The sequence below is a fragment of the Cydia splendana genome, chromosome Z (genome assembly GCF_910591565.1).
Source record: "Cydia splendana chromosome Z, ilCydSple1.2, whole genome shotgun sequence".
Taxonomy (NCBI): Eukaryota; Metazoa; Arthropoda; class Insecta; order Lepidoptera; family Tortricidae; genus Cydia; species Cydia splendana.
The window spans coordinates 39,978,824-40,006,572 of record NC_085987.1 but is presented as its reverse complement, the minus strand read 5'-3'; the positions used below and the strand labels follow the sequence as shown (position 1 = coordinate 40,006,572).

The window sequence follows — 27,749 nt, the reverse complement described above, 5'->3', positions numbered from 1 at the left end:
ATATAAAATAAAAACTAAGTACAGAGAGAACTATGCCCTATTGTTTAAATACTGCAAAGTAATGAATGTATTTGATAAAGTTGATGCAGCAATAATTAAAGAACAATCTCATCAAATAACTCACCTGCAAAAATTTGCGAGATCTCATAAATTGCGTCAACTCCAGAATTTACCAATGTACACGGTGCCAAAGGCAAATAATGTATATGGCAAAAGAACTTGTTGGTATATTCTCCCAGATACATTAAATAAATTACCTAAGGAATTAGTACATATATTAGAAAATATAAAACCATCGCAAGTCAATAATATTCTAAAAGAATATTTCACAAATGACAATGCTCTGGCAAATATACTGGCAAACAAACTAAAAAAAACCATTAGCTAAATTAAGGTAAGTAGATATTTGTTTATATTCTGAATTATAGTTAGTTAATAACAAAACGCGAGTTTAGTGACCGCGCACATAATCTCATACTAGAGATTTTGCACACATATGTATGTAGATTTAAGTACTTTTTTGGGAAATAAATTGATTTAAATTTAATTTTTTTTTCATCTAATCACCGCAAAAAAATTACAAATTACAAAGTGGAGTAGTAAATTTTCTATATTTACTTTTTAAACAGTGCATTATTTACGCGGCGCTTTAAAATTTTAAATAAAATGTATATATACATTAACAGTAAAGTCGCATGCGCAATGAAATTGAAGTTATGTAAACATCAAATAAATATATGGGTGATGTCCTCCTTATTTTGTAAGTATTCACTTCAGAAACTACACTTTGACACGAGTTCACAAATTAAAATGGAAGACAAATCATTGATTTAACACAAATATCTGAATATATTTTCTGTAAAAATGCACTTTGGAACCAAAAGCTTCATAACGTGTGAATAACTGATGCATTGTGAACAAAGCTGGATAACTTTTGTTTAAAAGCGGTATAGAAGCTTTTGACAGCCTCTCTACAAGTGTTATTCAGCGATTCAATGTGTGGGCACACACTTATACAGCTATTACATTACTGTTATTCAGTATTAAGCGGCGTGGGCACTGCCCACTTTGCGCCCAAACCTTGTGTATAACGTCTGTATTAGCGCTTATACAGACAATTAGAGATGGGTAACTACCCGGGTAAGCACCCGAGAGCGGGTATTTACCCGGTAAATACCCGATATTTACCTACCCGCGGGTAAATACGCGGGTATTTTCGTTTTTCTTCTAAATTTGATGTGTTTAATGGTATGTGAGTATAAATAAGATTAATTTAAGTATTTTTTTATTATGTTACATAAAATGTATGTTCAAACTAATTACGAAAAGGTTGCTATGAGGTGAAGTTCGATTTTAACATATCAGTCCAATTATAAAACTCGTGTAAAATCATTCTCTGGCTTCCGGAAATGTTTTAAAATGCTTTTAATATACATTAGAAAGATGAAAATAAAGAATACTTATGAATGATAATAAAAAAAAATTGTGCAGTATCCCAACTTGTGGAGCTTATAAGTCAAACACAGTTAGTTTTAGGACAAAAATGTATATGACCTTTTTTGTAGAAAATTATGTCTACTTTAGTTTGTACATACAACACTTTTCGATATTAATGACAGATTCCAAGAAATATGAAAAAGTTCACTTTTGCCCCTCTCCCCCCAACCACACCCCCCGCCGACCGAAGTTGGAATGTGTATTATCAACGTATAAGTACGATAATTTACTCAAGTCTAAAAAAAATACTCTTATGACGGCCTTTTTTTAATATTTAGCAAAATTGTACTAAAAATTCCTTAGTTACAACTGCAACTGCAGCTAAACCATTTCATTTTAAATGACACACAATAATTACAGGCATTAACTCGGTTTATATCTCCACTTTAACACAAATCGACATGTGCAACAAGAAATGAATCTACTCGTCCATTTGGGTAGATACGGGTAAATACCGGGTAGATGGGTATTTACCGGGTATTTACCTGGGTGGGTAAATTGGGTAAATACCCGCGACCCATCTCTACAGACAATATACAGCTACCTTATTCAGCATACAGTACGGCATGCTCTATTATTCAAACAATATTCAGCTACTTTTGTGTTACTTGGGTACCGTTGGCAACATACCTCTTATGGGGACACATTTAATTGTAAAAGTTACAGATGGCTATTTTATCGCGTTATTCCTAATATTATCTGCCAGTGTAGCTAGCTTTAAACATCGCGATATTATTAATTTATTAATTATCCTATAACTGTACTATGGTAAATATGTAGATCATTGTAATCAACTTTTGCTAAAGAACCAAACCTGAAAAGATGAAAAATTAAATTAAATAGCTTTTTTTCTCATAATGTTGGTCCATCGTAAAAGTCGTTCATAATAACCTCATATTCGAGTATGGCCGAACGTCGAACAAACACCTTGTATGACTCGGATCTATATCTGAATCCCTAAAGTCTCCTATCTTTGCATTCCCTAATATTGTTTGTCATAATTATCAGTTGTCCTAACACTAAAAACCCTAATTTTGTTTTCCCTAATTATTGATTACTTATCCTAATGTTATTAAGCATATTTTCTTTTTTGCGAGGGTCACAGTTCTAACCCTAACCTAACCCACTTTTGTGGCAGCAAGTTCTAAAACCTAACCATTTTTCAGAACCTTACATTATGGAAAATAATCGTTATGACAATTGATCGTTAGGGTATGTGCCCATTAGGACAAACCAGTTAGGGCAAGTGACTTTAGGACAAACGTTGTTAGGATTCAGAATGACACCCGTATGACTTTGAGTACACCTATCCCACTGAACATCTATTACCGAATCTCCGCAATGTACGGGGGGCTTGAGGCTCTCCGTAAAGTTGCTATAGATCTCATCTCGATTGCAGCTCCCGCGCTAGCATGATAAATACAAAAGACAATATACAGTCAATAATAATTCGGCTCAGCCAACCGTAGGGAATAAATGGATGCTGATAAGCAATAATGTGTTAACCCACATGATAACCATTTCGAGAAAATGGCGTCCAAAGATTTTTTCTTGGTTTTTGGGTGTTTGTTCTAAAAATTAAAGATTTTGTTCCTACTGTTGAATTTGTCCGTTTAAATACAATGAAAACTAGTTATTTATAACTATAATATTAGAAATAAATTTAGATTTGTCGCAATAATCCCCTTTTTGTTTATTGCGAATTGCATGATGACATGAAACTTTCTCAAGAACGTGTCATTATACTTAACACAGTTCTGCTAATTGTGTTAATCTGCCTTTACACTTATAATCAACATGTTATAGCACTTAACATGTTGTTGTTTAATACTATGTAATTTAATATACATGTTTTGCAATAATCAATCAAGCCTCATAATGCATTGATATGATAAGTTTTTGGATTTGCAAGAATGATTCAAGTCAAACAAGGTATTTCAAATCATTATGCATATGAAAATAACATTATTTTACGATTGTGCATACGTTCAAATTGTTGAACTTGGCATTTAAAATGAATTGCTAAGAAAAACTACAGCATTTTGCGGTTTTGTTTAATTTATTTCGGCAAACTTATCTCAAAAACAAAACCCTTCAAAACTAATGTGATTACGCTTTATAAATACGTTATTTGGATCAGCTTTAGTATTTACCTTTTGAAAACCGCTAGAATTAACAGATTTGTACACTAAATTCGTAAAATCACTTATTATAGACACAAGTTTTATTACACTTACACTTCTGGTGAAACAGAACTAATGGAATGTGATTTCCGCAATAATGAGTTAACCTCTCTTAAATCATTATTGACATTTTAGTATGCGTTGTGCCCATTACTGCAATAAGTTAAGGTACTATACGCATTAATGCGAAACAGACAACACGTGTTAACGGATTTGTGTTAACCTTTTTTCCTTATTTTGGAATATTTATTAATTACAAATCACTAAGGTCATTTTTGCAAAATGAAGTCGAGCGGACCAGCTACAATATGGCATTAAAATCTCATTTTTTTAGTTTTTGTGGGTTGACACGTTATTGCTTATCAGCATCCAAATGTACCTTATGTACCTATTATAATCTATCTGGTAACATTACCTTAACAACCCAATAATTCTAGGATTACAATTTTTGTTTTGTATTAGGTAGGCTAACTTTATGTAGGTATAGGTGTAAACAATAGAATCTAATAAGATAAGGACTATTAAGGACCCTCTAGGCATTAAAACGCCACGATTTGTGCTGATTTATAAAGATGGTGGAACTTGATTTTAACGTATATTTTTGTAATTGTAACTGATTTCTTGAATGCTGCAAAACAAGTTAGATAATTCAGTTATATTGAAGTGTCCTATTATTTTATATTATCAATGGTAAATACTTACCGTTTGTAAGTAGAAGAGATAGACCAGATTGACCATCTCCACCATGGTTTCGAGAACCATGGCCACGACCCAGGGTAGCAGCATGAATTTGAGGTCCTGCAATCAATTGTCAAATTACAGTAAGAGCAATACAATAAAGGTTTAAATTGTATAAAATTTCTTTACACCGTGTATATACCCGTGTATATAATATACATGATTAAATTTTATCCTTAATGAACTCCTGAAATAAATTGCTTTGATTCTATACTCTGTATCTTAAGGTATCTAAATAAAAGTAAACAAAATCTACCCTCACATGGCTCCTTAAGCCAGTTGAGGGTAGATGAAAACATTACATGATCAAATAATGTAGGTTAAAGTCAGGTCGTTCAGTGACTGATCCAGGCGGTTTTGTATTTGGTTAGTTAACCAATAAATGTTATAACTACCCGAAAATGTACAAATTGTTTGTTTACTTTTATTGGAATACCTAAAGATACAGACTATAATAATAACATAAGTACGTCACGAATTGTACATTCATTTTAGTACCTACACTTATTTTATTTTTCAGTATTGTTATCATATTTTGTGATGAAATTGAGATCAATATGTTTGGTATTCCGCTCCTGTTTTCTCGCCGCAACAGCTTATTTTCGGCTTCGCAGCAACTTGAAGGACGAAACATCCTTGTTTAAGTTATGTAAGTTTAATTAACGGTGAGATCGGCCAAATGGCCCCAAGGCGGGCCAAGAGGCAAGTCAACAGTTCGCAAGTTACAGACATATTGCCTATACTTAAATAGACCACGCAAACCGTCAATTCGTATCTTGATCAGGCAGGGCATTTCGTATATATTTGTGGTTGAATCTGTTTCAGAAGTCGAGTTAGGAGTGGATATATATAACTTTATTGGATTGGTTTTTCAAGGAATCCGTGCCAAAGAACCAAGAACTTTCAGCAGTACTCTAGAAATACGCTTATCTCGTCTGTCCGTCCCTCAACTGATTCCGGTAGACTCAACGCTGGGTTAGAAAATTAGGCGGAAATCGCCTTCGTAAAAACCTGTGGCAGCGAATTCGTCTGATTGGGTTACCAAAAAACCGAATCCCGGCAAACTCCATTAGCAAGAGTACAACCGGGCAAGAATAAAAATAATCCACGTATATCAACGTATACGTATATTTACGGCCTCCTAGCCTAGTCGGTAGTGACCCTGCCTACGAAGCCGGAGGTCCCGGGTTCGAATCCTGGTAAGGGCAATTATTTCTGTGTATATCACAATTATTTGTGCCTGAGTTATGGATGTTTTCTATATATATAAGTATTTATACATGTGTGTATATTATATATGTCGTCGTCGTCTAGTATACCCACAACACAAGCCTTATTGAGCTTAATGTGGGACTAGGTCAATCTGTAAAATTGTCCTATAGTATTTATTTATTTATTATTATTTATTTATTATCAAGGTTATCATCACTCAAGTTTCGTTTTAAGATCTATTTAAATATATGTCTACGACAAAGACGGTAACGGTCTGCCGAAGGGCCCCAATGGGCAGGTCGACTTGAAAATGGGCGGATAAACACCAAATAAAGGTATAAAATTAATCCACCGTAATTGGCTGCATCCCCCTTAGCCTTGACAGGGGAAATTATTTAACTACGAGTTTCTCAGTAACTAAGTGCTCTCAGTGAGGTTTTGTAGTAAAAAGCGCTTTGATCATCCCTTTGATTGAGCGCTTTTAATGTGAAATACACAAAGTCGAGATTCTTAATCCTCAACGATATCTCAGTTAAGATAAAAAGTTTTTGTAATGGAGCAAGTAAATAGAAAATAATTTGAAATTAACCACACCATGGATATTTAACTTTCAGTTTAGATAATTTACCAAACGAAGCTTATGATTACAAATTGGTCAAAAGAACATCATTTATTTTAAAAGTTACAAGGATAAGTTTGTTCTAAGGAACCACAACCTTTAGGTACTTTAATAATACCGGGTGTGGCTTGTGACAGGAGCAATAAATTAAACTGTAGGCTGTAGTTCTCAGACTGACCAACATTGTTCAGCAACTTTTTAAAATAACTTGTGTTTAGATTCTTAAAAGTAAAGTTTATTCTAAGACGCAATGTATTGCGAATTTTGTTATATTCGAACTTAGAGCATATAGTAATTATGAAACTTTCATAATTTTTAAAAGTTGTTAAACAAAAGTTTTATCGTTTAAGGAGTAAGTATATGTTTTAATTATTTGCTCGTATTACAGGGGCCGGTTTTTGAATTTCGATCACTCGATTTCCTGTATTTCATAAAATAATATCTCCACTACTAGGCATTTAAATTCTACTAATAGAATTGAAATCGAATGGTCAATACTATAGATTCCAAATTTCGGTCGCTCGTATTTAAAAAATTAGCAATTCGCCGTTTTTCACCGATTTTCGAGTGACGAAATCGAGGGATCGAAATTCAAAAATCGGCCCCCATGCCATTTATAAGTTACGTTATACCGGAAACGGGTTTAACCTTTAACGCTACGGAATTCTGAAACTTAAACAAAGGATATGTCGACAATCAGCAAATACTTTATATATATATATATATATTTATATATATATATATTTCCTTCGACTATTGAATCAATTCTTTCTAAACAAGGTGTTAAAATAGCGTCATAGAAAACGAACTGTATATAGGATCCGAACCGTTCTAGCGTAAGTCGTCGTTGAGTGAGTCCCACCACGCACATAGATAACAACCGCAAGAGTAATTGGTTGGAAAACTAATTCCGTAATTGTGTTCTCGCGCAAAAAGTAAACTGGATTTCCTACAGCTGTTATGCACGGGGGGGCAGAACTGAAAGTTTCTGCATCCGAGGCGTAATTACGGAATGCGCAGTACACAGTACACTTGACCTTTCAAACACCGACTCCCACCGGCTTACTGAGCATACTGGACTGTTAAAAAATAAGGGAAAAAATCCAGGATTTTCCAGTTTCGGAAAATCATATGTATCATATTTGATACAATGCTAATCCCTCAACAAAATAGTTACCTACTTTTTAGAAGAAAAATGAGGATTTTAATAAAAATAAAACATGTAATGCAACAGAAATTATCATTTATTGCTAATTAAACGCAATCTAAAGCATCAGATGACTATTACACCTGTAAAAATAAATTATATCTACGAATACCTGATCACATGGGCGGAAAATCTGATCCCGTAAACTTTCAAAAAAGTTGTCAGCAAAAAGTTGAGTAAAATATGAAAGTAAACAAATAATAAAAAGTCATAAAAATTTTTTTTTTTTTACTTTGAGGGCATTTTTGCCATACACATATTTTTCCGTGCTACGGGCTACGGCGTAGCAATAATGCTACGGCGTGCGAATATACAGTTAAATAACATCTAGTACTTTAAAAAAATTAAAGCTCAATAACTAAATAATACGACAACTAATACAAAATACTTGAAACTTGTTTTGTAAGCCCACAAATATAAAAAAAAATATAAAAACATGTAAAACTATTTTAACGACAACTTGGCAATGTATTAAATGTAATACAATCCTTTCAATATGTACATTTCTGAGTTCTTGGCAATGTATCAAATATAATACATAACAGTTTTCTGTAAAATTCTGTGTATTAAATGTTTTAAAATTCAAATGCATTGTAAATATTTATGCACTAACAGATAGTAAATGCATCAAAATGTAAATTATGGAAAAATATATACTAATCTAAGAAATAAATGCAAAACTTCCAGTGCGAACCGAAATCTGTTGTTTCCGTGACTCCATGTTGATTATTACTAATTAATTTAAAATGACACTTGTGTCTATTTTTTTTTTCTATAATAAAGGAGGGTAGCTCGACATATTGATGGAAGAATTATTGTGTTAGGTAATAAAGTGAACCTGCTAGATTTTTTAAAGTTCCATGTATCACGGGTGTTACAATGCCAAGATAAGGGTTAAAGTCACGAAATTAACTATTAGTTTTTAAGCTGATTTTCCTGTGTCACTTACGGTAGTTACAAAGGGACTGGGTATTTTGAATGTACCTATTTTGAAATTATTTAAAACCACATCAGTTTAACAACTCCGGCAATTAACATGCCTTTTTGATCCATTGGACTGACCTTTCCCGGGAAATTACCTTTTCCTTTAAGCTATTAGAGAAATAAGTTAATGTGCAAAGGGATTTAACCTCAATTATACACATTACCTAACCCAGCCTAAAGGGATTGTAAGTTAATATTACCACAGGCAAAACCACAGCTGGAAAGGTGTTTAATTTGTAACAGTATAAATAAGTATAAGTAAGATATAAATTCGTAATTCGTAAAAGTTATGTAATTGTGGGGCGCTAGGCGTTACGCGGATAAAATGAGAAAAGTTAACAATAGTAGCTCACTTTAAGAAGAATCCTAAAAAGTGACACTCACCTACAACAATAACCGCTACGTAGAATGTCGCTACATAACGAAATGGCGTTGCTACGGGCTACGGCGTAGCATTCGCAGCACCCACGCAGTAAATAAATGCGAGAGCCATTCCGATTGTAATAATAATAGGTTTGTGAACTTGATCTGGATTATTAAAACGAAAGTCTATAAGAAGGCCGATGCCGAAGGCGGAGGGCTTTTAATAACTCGAGTTTGTAATCCCCTTACTGCCCGTGATCCGTGATACACACTATGTTTGTAGAAAAAAATAAACTTTTTAGCGAAATAAGTGTTACATACGCTAAATTACCTATAGATTTGTTGTTTGATCCAATCGGCATAAAGCCACTTTTTAAAAGCGCGTGTTTACAACGTACGATAGTATGACTCGGACTGTACGGTTGTGGAGTTTGTTAAGTGCACTCCCAGCAAAATTCTAACGCGGCTGATTAAAATAGCCCGAAGGGCTGTCATTATTGCATTTACTTCAAGTACAGTCACCTGCAATAATATGTTACTTTTCGAAGGCCGCATAAATACGTGACACGCTCTTATGGCTCTACAAATAAGATCGTGTCAGATATTTTTGCGGCCTTCGTTGTGTAACATGTCATTGCAGGTGACTGTACGTTCTCAAACAGAAGTCTTACATGTGATCGGCACATTACAAGGGGTCATTATCAAATGACAATGCAAATCGCGTCGAACATCAAGATTCTGCCATGATAAATAAGGCTACAAATATAATGACCACCAAAAAATACTTTGGTACCCTAAATAAAAAAATCATGCTTACCAAAAAAAATTACTGAACACCAAAAAAATAAGGCCTAAAAATACAAAAGTACCACCATTTTAATTACGACTGCACTTCAAATTGTATTCAAATACCAAATATATTGAATGATCACCAAAAATCATTAATGATCACCAAATCTTGAAGACCAAATTAATGCGATATTTTCACCTAAATAAACCACTATGATTACCAAAAAATGTATACATATCACCAAATAAAGTAAACTGATGCCAAAATTACTAGCCCCTCCCGCTCAACCCCCCGTACCCCGCACCGCATACCTACCTTACCTAATCTACTTTTCTAGTAGCATTTCGTTATGCTACTAGAAAAGTAAGTCAAACTGCTATCAGTTAAGTGGGTTAGGTTAGCACTGCGACCCTTACAGAAACGAAATGGTACTAGAAAAGTAGGTTAGGTTAGGTTTGAACTGCGACCTTTACAGAAACGAAATGCTACTATAAAAGTGGGTTAGGTTAGGTTAGAACTGCGATCCTCACAGAACCGAAATGCTACTAAAAAGTGGGCTAGGTTAAGTTTCAACTGTTACCCATACAGATACGAAATGCTACTAGAAAAGTGGATTAGGTTAGGTTTGAACTGCGACCCATACAGAAACGAAATGCTACTAGAAAAGTGGGTTGGGTTAGGTTTGAACTGCGCCCCATACAGAACCAAACTGCTATCAGAAAAGTGGGTTAGGTTAGGTTTGAACTGCGACCCTTACAGAAACCAAATGCTACTAGAAAAATGGGTTAGGTTAGGTTTGGACTGCGACCCTTACAGAAAAGAAATGCTACTAGAAAAGTGGGTTAGGATAGGTAGAAACGAAATGCTACTAGAGAAGTGGGTTAGGTTAGGTTTGAACTGCGACCCATACAGAAACGAAATGCTATTAGAAAAGTGGGTTGGGTTAGGTTTGAACTGCGAACCTTGCAGAAAAGAAATGCTACTAGAAAAGTGGGTTAGGTTAGGTTTGAACTGCGACCCTTACAGAAACCAAATGCTACTAGAAAAATGGGTTAGGTTAGGTTTGAACTGCGACCCTTACAGAAAAGAAATGCTACTAGAAAAGTGGGTTAGGTTAGGTAGAAACGAAATGCTACTAGAAAAGTGAGTTAGGTTAGGTTTGAACTGCGACCCTTACAGAAAAGAAATGCTACTAGAAAAGTGGGTTAGGTTAGGTTTGAACTGCGAACCTTGCAGAAAAGAAATGCTACTAGAAAAGTGGGTTAGGTTAGGTTTGAACTGCGACCCTTGCAGAAAAGAAATGCTACTAGAAAAGTGGGTTAGGTTAGGTTTGAACTGCGACCCTTACAGAAACCAAATGCTACTAGAAAAATGGGTTAGGTTAGGTTTGAACTGCGAACCTTGCAGAAAAGAAATGCTACTAGAAAAGTGGGTTAGGTTAGGTTTGAACTGCGACCCTTACAGAAACCAAACTGCTATCAGAAAAGTGGGTTAGGTTAGGTTTGAACTGCGACCCTTACAGAAACCAAATGCTACTAGAAAAATGGGTTAGGTTAGGTTTGGACTGCGACCCTTACAGAAAAGAAATGCTACTAGAAAAGTGGGTTAGGTTAGGTAGAAACGAAATGCTACTAGAAAAGTGGGTTAGGTTAGGTTTGAACTGCGACCCTTACAGAAAAGAAATGCTACTAGAAAAGTGGGTTAGGTTAGGTTTGAACTGCGAACCTTGCAGAAAAGAAATGCTACTAGAAAAGTGGGTTAGGTTAGGTTTGAACTGCGACCCTTACAGAAACCAAATGCTACTAGAAAAATGGGTTAGGTTAGGTTTGAACTGCGACCCTTACAGAAAAGAAATGCTACTAGAAAAGTGGGTTAGGTTAGGTAGAAACGAAATGCTACTAGAAAAGTGAGTTAGGTTAGGTTTGAACTGCGACCCTTACAGAAAAGAAATGCTACTAGAAAAGTGGGTTAGGTTAGGTTTGAACTGCGAACCTTGCAGAAAAGAAATGCTACTAGAAAAGTGGGTTAGGTTAGGTTTGAACTGCGACCCTTGCAGAAAAGAAATGCTACTAGAAAAGTGGGTTAGGTTAGGTTAGGTTTGAACTGCAACCCTTACAGAAACGAAATGCTACTAGAAAAGTGGGTTAGGTTAGGTTAGAACTGCGACTGTTACAGAATTAAAAATCCTACTAGAAAAAGGTGACGAAGTGTAATAAATTTAATAGGATAACGATAATTATATTAAATATTTGCACAATTTTAATTAAAATGTGGTTACAATTTTGGTGGTCATTTACTATTTTTGGGTTTACAATGATTACTTTGGAGTCATTTGCTTTAATATGATATCAAGATTTAAAAACTTGGTTATAATTTTACATTAAAATGGAGTTCTAATTTTGGTGGTCATTTACTATTTTTGGGTTTACAATGATTATTTTGGTGTCATTTTCTTTAATAGGATAGCAAGATGTAAAAATTTGGTTATCATTTAACATTAAAATGGGGTTTGAAATTTGGTAATCATTTACTATTTTTGGGTTAATAATGATTAGTTTGGTGTCATTTCCTTTAAAAGGATAGTAAAATGTAATAAAATTGGTAATCATTTCACATTAAAATGGTGTTATAATTTTGGTGATCATTCATTATTTTAGGGTGGTAAAATAGATTTTTTTGGTATTAAATTTTACTAAATCTGGTGATTAGTTAAATAGCAGCCGATAAATAATAACACAGGGGGCCGATTTTTGAATTTCGATTATTCGATTTCGTCACTCGAATATCGGTGGAAAACGGCAAAATGCTAATTTTTGAAATACGAGCGATATAAATTGGGAATCTAGTGGTATTGACCACTCGTTTTCAATTCTATTTGTAGAATTTAAATGCCTAGTAGTGGAGATTTTATTGAACAAAATACACGAAATCGAGCAGTCGAATTTCAAAAATCGGCCCCCAGGTCGCGTAATTAATGTAATTAATTATAGTATGTCCCTCGTTTGACAAGCGAAATTTAAATATGAATATCTTTGATTTCGCTTGTCAGCCTTGTGACGTCAAACGACTGTTGAAGTAAGGTAAACGTACTATAGTCAGTATCTTTAGGTATTTAAAAAAGAGTAAACTAAATCTACCATCAAGTGGCTTCTTAAACCCGTTGAGGGTAGAGGAAAACATTACATGATCAAATAATATAGGTTAAAGTCAGGTCGTTCAGTGACAGATCCAGGTGGTTTTTTATTCGGTTGGTTAATCAATAAATGTTATAACTACCCGAAAATTTACAAATTATTTGTTTAATTTTATTTAAGTACCTAAAGATACAGAGTATACAGGGTGATTCGGGAGACGTGAGCAGGACTAACACTGCGCATTTTGTAAATTAGAAGCAACTGTTTCGTATCAGTATTAGTGAGGTTAACGTTAATTTTCTAGTCGTTTGAAAAAAAAAGGTTATTAATTTATTTACGACATGCATGGTCACCCTTTAAAATTAGAATACTAAACTACCGATATTTTGTGTCAAATTGAATGTCATCACTGTCATCACGGTCTGGTTACTTTTGAAAACTCGTATCTCACTCAAGTTTGACAGTTTATTTTCTTCGTAATCAGAATGCTGTCATTACGGTTAAAGAGGTTTTATGTTTATTAATTAGGTCTCGTAGGGTGACCATGATTGTAGAGAATTAAATTTGCCCTCGCCAAAAAGTTAAAAAATAGGAAAAAGTGTGGTTGTTTCACCTAAATACGCTGGTGATTGATCAATTATCAGTTACTGAGTGTGCAGGATTAGTCCTGCTCACGTCTCATGAATCACCCTGTAGTGCTCGACATGCCAATGCCCAATAGATGACACCTTACTGTCACCTATATTGACAATGACTTAAGTTTCAAGATGACATGTACTGGGACCGCGTCGAGCACCAGTACGTTTATGGCAAATATGAAGTAAAATATTATTTATAGTCGACGTCATAATGTGTTTACATCTTTCGCCTTATTACAAAGGAGCAAAGTGAACATGTGCAAACATATCTCTACAGTCAACTGTACCTCTGAAAATATGGCAAAAATAGTAGGTACATTACGATACAAGTGCTCCCTACGGTCGTGTTTTAATTTATCGCCACTCGTTGCGAATTACCTATTCGCACATGTATCGTACAATGTTTTACAGTACATATGGCCCTTTAAATTTTCGACATAGTTACGTAATGTGCTAATTATTGCACTATTGAGTAAAGTAACACCATATGTACTGTAATTTTTTGAAGTGAAAATTTCTTTAGCCGCGCTGTGCACTTTTTGAGGTGGGGAAAAAATGATAAACTCGAGACAGCGTAAGGCGTAACGCGTAAGGCGTTTCTCCTTTCTTTCTACCGCACGGCGAAAATGTATGCCTGAGCCTGCTGTTTCATGTAGGCGGCGCAGGGCGCTTGCGTGACGTTATGTTATGTGTGACGGACAATGTCATTGTTTTTTGATTTAAATGCCATCTAGTGAGTTTCCCTCAAACTGGTATTAATGTAACTGTAGTACCAGTAAGTAGTACTCACAGTGATGTGCTTAGGGGTTTCAAGTAATGCGACGATACAACGCTACATCTAGCGTTGTATCGTCGCCATCGCGTTAACCTCAATTATACATAGTGCTACAGACATTTTGCACTATATGGCGCTGTTATTCATATTTTGAGTTACAATGTCGTTGAGTTTTCACTTCTGCCGGCACTCCCGGAGTGCAACCCGTTGTTTTTATTTTTGTTATTTATTGTTCTTGCAGTCCAGATATATTATCAGTACATTACCCGGCGTTAAATATTGCATATCGATCTTAGGAAAGAGGCTCGGCTAATTTCATCTTCGTAGAGCATTGTCACACGCTACCTTGATGACGATTGTCATAATATATCATATTTAAAGTTAACATGTCATCAAACTTTACATAAAGTGCAGTATTTATTCGATATGAAACGGCACTTAATAAATATGTCTGTCAAGCAAAGTATGTCAGTAACAATGTACAGCAAACTGAAGTAGGGAAACACTCAAAGAGCAGTATTGCGTTAAGAAAAGCAGCAATGTACATCGAACCAAATCACGTAATTATCATAACGTCAAATTTTACAAATATTTACGATCTATGAGCATGTACATTGTAGGCACCTTGACTTTGCTTAAGTTCATGCACAATCTTATTTAATATATTGGTATTTAATGGTGACAGCAGCAATTTCTCTTGAAATAGCAACGATTCAGAATGTAAACAAACAAGATTATGGCTGTCCTTCGCGATCCACACTCCACAGATAAAACACAGATGACACGCGATTTTGGAATTATTCGCACACAGTGTTGCTAACCCGCGATTTTTCAAAATTGCTGCCTTTTGCTACTGACAAGATACCTACGATGATTGATGGACGGTCGCCAGTGTTCGGAAATTGTCGTATACATCCAATTGTCTCTTTTCCATAGACCGATGTGCAATATTTATCACCGGGTACTGAGCATGTTGTGTGTAATATTGTGCCTTTTTTATTCGTAAAATATTGATGGTCCCTTAAATATTAATGTTCATCGGAATAATGGTGTAACTTCTAGCATGCCTCCGAGGCCTATTTATAGATTTAAAAATACATATAAATTATCCCTTTGTAACGGTAAAAAGAGAATGAAATAATCCGGTAGTCACTAAACATGAGGATAAGGGGTGTGATAAATTACGGTATACATATCTATCTAATCTATATATCTATCTTATACCTTTAAACGAGCAATTCTTATATATATATATATATACGAGTATATTTCGGGGATCTCGGAAACCGCTCTAACGATTTCGATGAAATTTGCTATATAGGGGTTTTCGGGGTCGAAATATCGATCTAGCTTAGTCTTATCTCTGGGAAAACGCGCATTTTTGAGTTATTATATGTTTTCCGAGCAAAGCTCGGTCTGCCACATATTATCCAAAGTGAAGAAACGCGTATTTGATATTCAATTCAGTTAGATGGATAGAACACGCGGGGAACTGTGTAGAGCTTTGTATAAACATAAAATTAAGCAAGGCAAAGAGTGTTCAGGCATGCAATTTTCTAACTGGTTTTCAGGTTTTTCTCTCGTGGTGAGGAATGTGGCTTACTCACGAAACACCTAAGTATGTTTTCATTTGAGTTGATAAAATACTAGGTACTACTTGTTTAGCTACGCTTATTTTCAAGTATTTAGAGTTGTTGAAAAGCAGGGAAAGTGTTGACGAGGCCGAGGTGACTAGGGGGAAGGTTACCAACGATAGGTACCTACTCGTACGTGCCACGCTTTTAAGTAATTCTTAAATGTATGAAAAATTGTGTTACGCGTTTGTATTGCTGTGTCATGGACGCTAAAAGGGTTATTGTTAATAAATTGATATAGATGACATATACTAAGAAAAGGATAACAATTACTACCTATGCCCAAGGCTGAGTTTGAATCGCTCTGCCATTTTCGGGTGGGTAATTTCTACGAAAGTTTTCGTTCACCTTATAACCGGGACCGCGTGGTAGACGAAATACTTGTAGGTAGCTGTGGACTGAACTAACTTTTCAAGGGCATTTCCTTTTTGATTGCATTATGTAGAAATCCCCATTTGCTTTTCTCAAACGTAATGAATTCGGTCACGGTTTGTCAAATAATGATCATAAGTTTCTTTATTATTCTGAGACGCCGATTCTACCGAGAAATCCGTTTTCGAAATGTGGCTAAATCTTTGTCACTCGATTTTTTGCAAAAATAGAGATAGACATACCTACTTTGCTAGACAACAGATTTTACGTTATAACTTATAACCGTTCATCGATGTATACAAAGTTGAAAGGCTTGTCACTGCTCAGAAAAGTTTATATTCTATGTTGTACGAAGTATTATACTCAAATCAATTTTATTTTCATAATATGATTTTAAATTGTATTTACTGGCTATAACATTTATTCACTTACTTTATAAATACCGAGGATCAGCAGGCAGCAAGAGATGAGGCCAAGCGTGCTGGTAGCCAGGAGGGTTATGTTCAGTGACACCGTTACTGCAACAAGCATTAAGTTAGGTCAGATTGGGAAGGTACCAGGTACAGTCCAAATATTAAATATCGACACGGGCAAAGAACCAATAATATGTTCACGCTATATATGGGCAATAAGGGTGTGTACACAATCATATTTTTGGCACATGTTATGACATTTAATACCTTGACTGTACCTACCTGAGTATAGTGGGGATTCTTGAAACTAGGGAAGTACTTGGGTGGGTCAACTGTTATTGTTGGGTACCTATCATCTTCTAGGAGATAACCCTTACACAGTATGTTGTGTAAAAATGATCTAACAGACATACCCATAATTTTTACTTTTTTAACCGACTTCAAGATTTCAAAAAGAGGAGGTTCTCAATTCGGTTGTATGTTATGTTACAAATATTCGTATGAAATCACGCCGTCTTTTGCTCATCACTTCATCAGTGACATCTACCTTAATCTAAAAGGCATTTCAAAAAAATCACAGACCTCATACAGAGAACCCAACCTTCATTAAATTAGGTTAGGTCCGATACAGTGTCGCCCCCCGGATTCGCTCACGGTGCCTTTCCAGGTCACCTGGGCGCGGATGCGGCTCGTTTCACAAATACGACACCAGGGTTAGGGTTGACACCTAATCTTATTATACATATAATTCACTTAAAAGACAGGGTACCTACGTTGTGAATTTAAATTTGACGGAGTTAACTTAATTACTTACATTTTGCATTCACAATGTCTTTTTTCGACTTTGTGGAAATAATTTACTACGGGGAAAATGGAATTGATGAAGTTCGGGGACTCAGAGATCTTTTAACCTTTTGGACGCCAATGACCAATATATCCGCACCGCAGGTTCAACGCCAAAGACCGATTAATCCGTCACAGACCACAGAGCAACATAGACCTACGTGCATAATATACATAAATTTCAATTTCAGTTTTGACACTTCGGTGACGTGGCGTCTGAGTGACAGCTTTTGTGTTTGACACGGCGTCGAAAAGGTTAATCTTAGAGAACAGACGAAGTAGGTGTCACGTTTAAAAAAGCTTACTGTTTGTTTCTGTATAATAAAAGAATATTTAACAATTACACACACAACAACCTACATAAATCTCCTACCTACATAAATCTCAACGTTACTTAAGTACCTGCGTTATGTTATGTAATTTACTGAGAAACGTAGGTAATAAAATTCAGAAGCAGCGCCTAGTCAAAACGTCTTATCTGCATACGAATCTCAAAGTTGACAAACGATTTATCGACTTAGGGCGGCGGAGTGGCAACCCTCGGAGGCTTTCATGAAAAGTTGATTTTTTTCCGCATTGAATTAGAAATGTTATGCCGGGGCCCTTCCACTGCGCGACGTGCCGGTTGGAAGTTTCTAGAGTTTCGTTTGAAACTTTGTTGTGATAACACATGTTTTTATTAAAGGCTAGGCTTAGAGACATGTCACAAAAAGGAAAAATGGAGCTAGAAATTTTTATTCTTTTTGTTGATGTGAATACATTTTATAAAATTATATGCTACTTACTTAATTAATTTGTTCCCAACGAAAAATAACGCAATGTTAGCTTTCACTGTGAAGCTGAAGCTGCTTTACTTAAATAGACATATTAAAAATGAAATTAAAAATGCTATTTGATTCGTTTCATATTATTAACTGTCAGAATTTTATGAAAAAACACTGTACCTATCAGTGGCGGAGCGTCCATAGAACTCGATTCCCATCGGTTTGTCTGATATTCAGGCTCTTGGACCATTTTCTTTAAACTTATGAAGAAAAGGAAGGGCAACTTAGCTACGGCTTGCCTACGAACAATCTAGACGCGCCGCCACTGGTACCTATACAGATGTAATGCACAATTATTTTCCATCGTATTTTCACGGAAGCTTACGAACGTGTCTTGCTATTTCAGTCAGTCTCGATACAAAAAGCACTGACATTGTCTGAACTAGCATGACAAACACCAACGTTTCGGAGAAAATACGATGGAAAACAATAATGCACTACTTACATTTGTACTAGTATCGCCTTGCGATTTTGAAAGTTGATAGATAAAGGCTGTGGTATGATGTCAAAACAGTAATAATGTTTCAGAATTGCTTTCTGCGACAAATAATATCGCCTTTTTTGCTCGGTTCGAATCAATTTACTACCATTCACTCTTTATTAAATTCCATTTGAAGAACGAGGCAAATAACAAAAGAACTTCGAACGTCGTGTCAATCTCGAAACGCCAGGGGCGCATATCATGTTTCTACTGAAAGATATCGACTGAACTCACGTATATTAATATACGAATTTTACAGAAAACAACCTTATTAAAGTCATGCAAAGTTGATATTTGAACAAAATGTAAGTTGATATGCGAGGTTTAGAAGGGAAACAGATGATTAGATCGTGAGACCGGTTAGGGTACGTAGTGGGACACGTTTCGCACCATGCATGCATATTGTATGCGTGTCTCAATCCTACGAGACCGGTCATTATTTGAATAGGGCATTGCATTTCCGGGCCAAGAACGCTCTTGAGGCACTTATGTCTCGGAAGACATATTTACATGCGCAAAATAAACGAATATCTATTGATTTAAATTTTAATAGCAGTGTGTGTCACTCGCATAAATATACAAACTTCTAAGGCGGCGGAAACTATCGAATGCAATGGGGGGTTAACATAATATGTGTGGCCATTAAGTGCGAGCGATATGCCTCATGACACAGGTCGCAGTGCATTTCGCGCACCGATACATGAGAGCGATCTTTAAAATCCGAATACTGCTCTTGATCCTGATTATATCAAGGGCAATTTCAGTTTCTGAGTGAATTGTTGGTTGAAAATAATGTATTTTATTATATTTGAATACTACACCCATTTAGGATTCTCAACTCTCTCGAAATCTCAAAACAAAATATTTAAAAATGTACCTAAACATTTTTTGCAGAGACCGCAATCGCCTTTTTATCCTGCAGGCGTTTGCTTTGCAGACAGCGAACGGGGAATTTCTCCGCATTATTCATCGTGTTGACACAGATCACACAATAATCCAGATACGTTACTCTTACAATAACTTAGGTACATTTCTTGATTATATCAAATTATATAAATAATATAGATGAATAAGAATGATTATACTTACACTCTATTTAATTGTCGCCAATCCTTAAAAGCAAAAAAAGGTTAACTTAACTTATTACTTTCACTAAGGTTAAGTTATTACTTTGATAGCTTATTGCTTTGATAGCATACAAAAAGCGCGCGCCCAATGACGTTACATCACATCACACGCGGCTGCGCCAAAAAATAATCATGAAAAAAAGTTTTTGTTTAATTATGGCTTAAAAAATGCTTTTTGTACGTTGCCATATATTTTTACACGAGGAATATGTTAATACGGTTTACGTAAAAATTATACGTTTTTAATTCGAATATTACAAAAAATGTTACAAAAATACGATTATTGAACGTGTTTATTGAACAAACATCATAAAATATGTTTCATGCATGAAGCCCATTGTTTGATAGCGAGGCTTGAAAATACTTATACCTCCGACTCTGACTCAAACATACATTTCATAGTACATATTAATCCACCCGGTTTGTTTGCTATGTGATGTGACAGGGAAGACTACTTCCAAGGATATGTGGAAATGCGCCGCTATCCTAGTACAATAATACTACAATTTAAAGTCAAATAAAATACCAAAGTGTAATGACTTGGCGGTCAGTTTGCAAATTCTATTTAACAACGATTTTCACAAAAGTTAGCCTACAAGAATTTTAAGATTTTAATCTGACTTCAAAGAATGAATTTAAGTTTGACTCCCGTTAAGGGATTAATTAAGCTATCCAAGTTAAAATCGTCTAAGTATTACTTTTGATTTTTCTGTTCGGCCTACACAATTTTAAACTGAAGCAACCTTATGTTGTACCACATAAAGTTCACATGCAATTATAATGTTGAGCCTAGATACGAGGTTACAAAATTAAAAGGAGCAGCCGTAGCTTCGGAGCGAAAGGCATTAAACATTTCTATTAATACCGGTATATACGTGCTGATTACGCCGTACATGTATTTAACTTAGGTATACATGAAGGGAGACCTTCCTATATCGCTGAAACAAACTCATGGATATGTGTATTCTTCCGATCCTCACCTACGGCGCTCAGACTTGGTCTTTGACTGATGCTCAAAAGCTTTCCTTCAAGGTTTGCCAGAGAGCGATAGAACGCAGTATTCTCGGGGTCAAATTGACTGACATAATCAGAAATTCGATCTTGCGCTCCAAAACCAAAGTAGCCGACGTAGCCCTGACAGCCACTAAGCTTAAATGGGACTGGGCTGGACACATCTGCCGTATTCCAAACGACTTGTGGGCCAAGAAAACTAACGAGTGGACACCAAACATAGTGCGGCATCACGGCAGACCCCGAAGGAGATGGCGGCACGATCTTGACGTCTTTCGGAAGGATTGGCCTAATATTGCCATAGAACGAGACGCGTGGAAGAAAGAGAGGGAGGCTTTTGCCCAGCAGTGGGACACAACAGGCTGACAAATAAATAAATAAATAAATAAAATACAGGGCTAGTAATCAAAATGCGTTTGTGGGGGATATAAAAAAGGGAGTAAAAAAAACTATTTTTTATCAAATTAATCCATCATTCGTATTTATAATTACGTAATAAAATAAGTGTGGCTTTTTGACACCATGTGATTAAAACAGAGTAAACAGAGGTACCTCTGACACTACCACTACACTCTACTACTACACTATCGTTATCACTCTGTCACGTAGACAAATACGACTATCAATTGTTTGTACGTTTGGATGTCCGTTTTTCACCCAAAAATGGCTTACTGAATGAATTTTGATGAAACCGTGTGTTATGTTTATAATCTATGAATAGACATAAAATACTTTATATTAATGGGGTACGGGAGTTGCAATTTAGTACGTGAGTACTAAGGGGGAGGTGGGACGGGTTACACTTAAATTTCATAATGTCATTTTTACGGTTTGTCATTTTAAAAATAACGTAGTCCGTGTTGAATTATTGATTCATAATTAAGTGTAAAATTGAATCAAACCGATTATATGTATTTACTTATATGAATATTTAACCTAGGACGATTCTTAATCTCCTTTATTGATTTCCTTACAGCTGTCCACTATAAACCATGATTGCTGATTGATTGCTATAGTTATTGGCCCCTACATAGTAATTGGGTACTCCTAACAAATCAGAAAGAAACAAGCCAATAGAAGTATTTTTGTTAAGAGATGTCGTGGCCAATATAGCAGTCACCCTAATCCCAATTGACCCAAAATGTCTAAATCTTAATGCTGATGCATGTATCGTTGCCCTATAAGAACATAAAATAGTTGACCATTTTTCGGGACTTGCTCTTAGCCTATCACTTACTTGGTGTTATTTTCTCCGGCTCAAGAAAACTTTCAGATTCTGGATTAGTCATCTCACCGCTCAAGTAGCGTTGTTCGACCTCTATAAAGTGGCCCATGGTCACGATCGTTATCGAAAAGTATACCTGTCAACAAACAGACAATAGAAATAATTACTCGCCATTCGCAGCACCAATGGGACGAGCCGCTCTGTCTGCTGGTACGGGATAATCTGTACGAAACGTCTACCAGCACCACAGAGCGCGCTCGTCTCGTTGCTGCGACGAAATGGGAATCAGGCTCATGGTTGCAGGCCCTGCCATCAAAGAACCTGGGCACACTTCTCTCAACGAACACCTTCAGGATTTCTTTGTGTTTGCGCTTGGGGGTGGCTTGTGTGGCTCCTCATCTGTGCCAGTGCGGTGCAGACGTGACGCGTTTTGGTGTCCACGGCCTATCTTGTGCAAGAAGTGTCGGCCGTCTTTCACGACACGCGAGCCTAAACGACATCCTCCGCCGAGCTCTTGTTACGGCTGGGGTGCCGGCGGTTCTGGAGCCGTCTGGTTTGGCCCGCGACGATGGGAAAAGACCGGACGGCATGACCCTCGTTCCCTGGAAGATGGGACGGCCTTTAGTTTGGGATGCCACATGCGTGGACACCCTTGCGCCGTCCCATCTTCAAGGAACATCTAACAGAGCTGGTGCGGCCGCCAACGCGGCTGAACACCTCAAGCGGCGCAAATATGCAGCCATTGATTCTGGCTGCATGTTTGAGCCGTTTGGGGTGGAAACCCTTGGGCCGTGGGGTCCTGGCGCCCACGGGATATTCGCCGAACTGGCGAAGCGCCTCGTGGAGGCGACGGGTGACAAGAAGGCTGGCTCCTACCTTGCGCAACGCATTAGTATTGCCGTCCAGCGCGGCAATGCCGCCAGCCTTCTTGGCACCCTGCCCAAAGGCACGGAACTGGAGCCAGTTTTTTATTTATAGGTTATTTTAGTTTATAGATTATTTTAGTTGTAGTTGTAGCTTTATATAGTTTTTAATTTTAGTATATAATTTTTTTTTGTTTATATTACATGTATTTCTTGATATACCTAATTAATAAATTTCATCCATATTTAATAGAAATAATAAATATTATAGGACATTATTACACAAAATGACTAAGTCCCACAGTATGCTCAATAAAGTTTGTGTTGTGGGTACTTAGACAACGATATAAGGTGAGTTCGGCAAAGTTTCGGACGTTTTTAGGTGGGTTGAGATGATGTTGAATTTTTTTTTTCTCAGCTTATGGATAGGGTACGGACATGATTCAAGTACAGAATTGATAATAATGAAATGCTCTATATAATTGATTTTTATTATGTTTCAAGACGCCATAATGAGCGTGTAATGAGTGTTTAAATATAGGAAACAAAATAAATTGACAACATTATTTTTTTACCTGGTGGTGTAAGAACGGACGGGCCTATTAAGTTCGGCCCTATTGCCGGTACCAAAGAGTTTACTATTGCAAAATAACCGGTTTTACCCACTGATTAATATATATAAGAATGGACCTAGCAGTAATTCGGGCCATCATATCCGACCCGATTTTTATATATATGCATTTTTTCTGTGCGATCTTACACCATGCGCTCAATATTCAAGAAATTATGGTTGTCAAACTTTAGATGTGGGGTCAATGAACCCGTGTAGGGTCAATGAACCACGTGGGTTCAGTGACACTATAAGCGCGGTAGGTTGAAAAAAGGTGATAAAAGAGGATTTAAGGATAAATTAATATGAAAGTGGAGGAATGAATACGACCAGTTTTAATCTGTCTGTGTTTTTATTATTTATAAAGATAGAAACATATTTGATTAAGTATAAGAGATCACTTAAGTATGTGGCATTACTTAGTTAAGTGTAGAGTCAATACAAGATGATTAGGGAGCTTTATAGTGATTTAATATCTACTATTAATCACATTTACCTAATACCTAATTTAATTAGAAATAGTGGTGACGCGAATAAAGTTTGAGCATCCCTGAGAATTTAAGATCGGATGATTAGCATCCGATCTTTTACCACTTCGGATTAGACCGGATCTCGGCCTACAGGCATCGTATCAAAATTCTAAATATACAGATTTGTCACAAATTTAATAAAAATAACATGCAATCTGTAAAAGAAACAAATAACGTTTCAACTTGCCAGTTATTCAAGAAAAACTGGCGGAGGGTATTTCCGGACACAAAATAAAATCTCAATTTTTTGGACGTTTGCACATATCTCGCGACTTGTTAGTCGGAGCGACAAGTGGGGCCTGAAGGGGGGTGCGGGACAAAATAGCGCATTGCAACACCTTGCTAGCATTTAAAAAAAGCCCTGCAAAAGGCGGTAATTTGAATCATACGATCTTATCCGGTGTCCGATCTTAGTCGAACTCACCTTATATAATATATACATATTTATAAATACTTAAATACCTACATATAAAACACCCATGACTCAGGAACAAATATCTGTGTTCATCACACAAATAAATGCCCTTACCAGGATTCGAACCCAGGACCATCGGCTTCACAGGCAGGGTCACTACCCACTAGGCCAGACCGGTCGTCAAATGATATCAGTCAATATGAACCTCTGTGTCTCAATCTTATACCTTAACCGAGCAATTCTTGTACATTTATATATGTCGGGGATCTCTGAACCGGCTCTAACGATTTCGATGAAATTTGCTATATGGAGGTTATCGGGCGCGAAAAATCGATCTAACTAATTGTTAAATCAGAATTGGCCTCCGGTAGTCGTGTCGTAAAAAACTGGACAAGTGCGAGTCGTACTCGCCTACCGAGGGTTCCGTACTTTTTAGTATTTGTTGTTATAGCGGCAACAGAAATACATAATCTCTGAAAATATCACGGTTCATGAGATACAGCCTGGTGACAGACAGACAGACAGACAGATAGACAGACGGACGTTTTTACGCTTTGGGTACGGAACCCTAAAAAGTGAGAGTACTTACTAGAGTGTACAAGGCCGAAGCGTAGCAGCCGCGGCGCAGGCTCCTCCAGCAGCAGCAAGACTGGATGATGGCCATCTTGCCCTGTCAATAAATGAATACATGTTATGTTGGACAATCTTACACAAAGAAACTTCATCATCATCATATCAGCCAGAGGACGTCCACTGCTGGACATAGGCCTCCCCCAAAGAGTGCCAGAATGACCGGTCTTGCGCCACCCGCATCCAGCGCAAACAAAACAAAAAAAAAAGTAAGTACCTAAGTAAAGTAGGTAAGTTTCTTTGCGCATTGCAAAGAAACTTAGTCCCACAGTAACCCCAATGATATACAGGGCGCTAAAAAACAACTGCATTCCCGTTGCCAGGGAGGCTTTGGGATTATACTGAGCAACTTTTACTACGGGACCAACCCCGAAATCGAGAAAAAAAAATGTCTGATTCATACATTTTGGCTGGTCCATTTTCTATGGGAGGGTAACATTTATTTTTCGCGATTTCCTGGTTGTTCCCATAGTAAAAGTTGCTCAGTATAATCCCAAACCCTCACTGGCAACGGGAATGCAGTTATTTTTTAGCCAACCTGTATATTAGCGACTCATTCACGTCCCAGCACACGTTTTCATCGTATAACTGGTGTTATTCGTCAGTAAGGGCATTTATGGGTGTGATGAGCACAGATATTTGTTCCTGAGTCATGGGTGCTTTATATGTATTTTTATATTACCCATATATATCGTTGTCTAAGTACCCACAATACAAGCCTTCATGAGCTTATGATGGGGCTTAGTCAATTTGTGTAAATATTTATTATTATCCTGCATAATTATCTTATCTAATTGTAATGTGTCGCTTAACTTCAAACTTGGGTAAATCCATTCGACCATCTCAGCAAGTATCTACCCTATTAGCTTTTCTTTATACCAAAATCACATAATCTGACATATGGATTAACCTGAGCTTGAAGTTAAGGGACTCAATTTTACGCCATTGCTCTATATCTATATTTAACCATTGTAGGTACCCTGAAATCGGAACAAACCTAAGTAACTATGTGCTATGTTAATTTTACATTGAACTTGCAAATGTTCAGTTAACAAAGTGGCATTGCATAACTGACAGATACTAAAGTTGTCGGGATGAAGATTCCACGTCTAGAACATTCTCTGAAGCAACTCGCTCCATGGATACCTACTTATGTAACGGTATAAGTATTAATTATGGTATGTACGTCCAAGTCGGGAATGGGTAAAACTGGGACCTAATATGAATGGAGAAAGCGATAGGTGTCGTGGCCATTGAATTATCATTAGGTAGTAATAATAAGTCAATGGTCGTGGCTACTTTTGTGCCAAAGTATAGACGTCACAGCCGAACTGTCAAATCATAAAAGCTATAGTATTTTTCAAACCAATACCTAAATAGGGTGACAGGTGTCATCTCCATAGAATTTATAATCTAAAACGCCAAATATCGTAAATAATCCGTATGGAGCGAAAATGTTTTTTTGAATTGACATTTTGTAGGTCCGATATGATGTAGATGTACCTATGACTAAAAATATTATGCTTAAGATAAAATATTTAATTTTGTATTAAATACAAAGTCAACAAAATGAAATAATAACAAATCCAGTCATCGCTTCAGTAAACTCGATTTTTTTTTAGTTGCGTAAATGTTTATAACAATAATAGGTAAGTACTTACATAATTTTACTATAAAATATTATAAAAAAATTTGTGTGTATATGATATGCCCGCATCTCAATCTACGGTCTCAATTAAATAGGTTCGCGTCCTTCATGTGGAGTGTGGCCAGTGATCGCATATATAACCATGGATACCGCCTTTGGGAACATTACCGTTCAAATTCTCGGGCCAAATTAGCACACATACACAATTACGCCTACATTTAAATATGACGATACGTTTACAGAGCCTGTAATCAAAGCTGATAAACGAAATAATAGTCATCTCTATTACACGAACGTACACAGCTAAGTGTAGATGAAATGTATATAATGTCAATAACTACCAATCAGCGACATTAATCCGCTAATAACCTTCTTGCTGTACGTACTGGCCGCTGAGAGTTCGCGGTTCATATTTGATTAGAATATGACTTGGACAGGGATAGGTTTATGCCATACATTGAAGAACCAGTCAAATAATTCACGTATAATAATTTAATGCAGATTAAAAGATAACTAGTTATTATGTTGTTGTGAAATGACAGACTAACTCAACATAAGTAAATATTCATTGTTGTATAAATGTCCTTCTTCTTCCTCGCGTTATCCTGGCATTTTGCCACGGCTCATGGGAGCCTGGGGTCCGCTTGACAACTAATCCCATGATTTGACGTAGGCACTAGTTTTTACGAAAGCGATTGTTGTATAAATGTATTCCGCTATAAGAAGTATTTTGTATATTTTATTATCAATCTGTATGGCAGTGCGAAGTCACGTTCAGGTACAGTGTGTCCGTTTTTCTAAGATCAAGTACGCCATAGTACAGCTATGGCGAACTTGATCTTAGAAATCGGACTGGCTATACAGCCTGCAAAATTTACATGGGTAAACGAATCGGGTCAAAAATATTTGAACAGGCGGAATCACAATAAATCCCCACTTTCAGTTCCAATGGAAATATTTTATATGTATATAGCCGGTCAAGC

General features: G+C 36.4%; 1 protein-coding gene across 1 annotated transcript in view; it reads right to left on the bottom strand.

The window, feature by feature from the left end:
- The window catches only part of LOC134804115 (uncharacterized), a 148,953-nt gene that overhangs the window by 86,520 nt on the left and 34,684 nt on the right, over positions 1 to 27,749 (bottom strand). The window contains exons 2-5 of the mRNA XM_063777057.1: positions 25,078 to 25,158; positions 22,083 to 22,206; positions 16,579 to 16,664; positions 4,383 to 4,478 (exon numbers count right to left, since the gene is read on the bottom strand). Of these exons, the coding sequence (XP_063633127.1) occupies positions 4,383 to 4,478; positions 16,579 to 16,664; positions 22,083 to 22,206; positions 25,078 to 25,152 (381 nt within the window). The 5' untranslated portion in view covers positions 25,153 to 25,158. The remainder of the gene's footprint in view (positions 1 to 4,382; positions 4,479 to 16,578; positions 16,665 to 22,082; positions 22,207 to 25,077; positions 25,159 to 27,749) is intronic.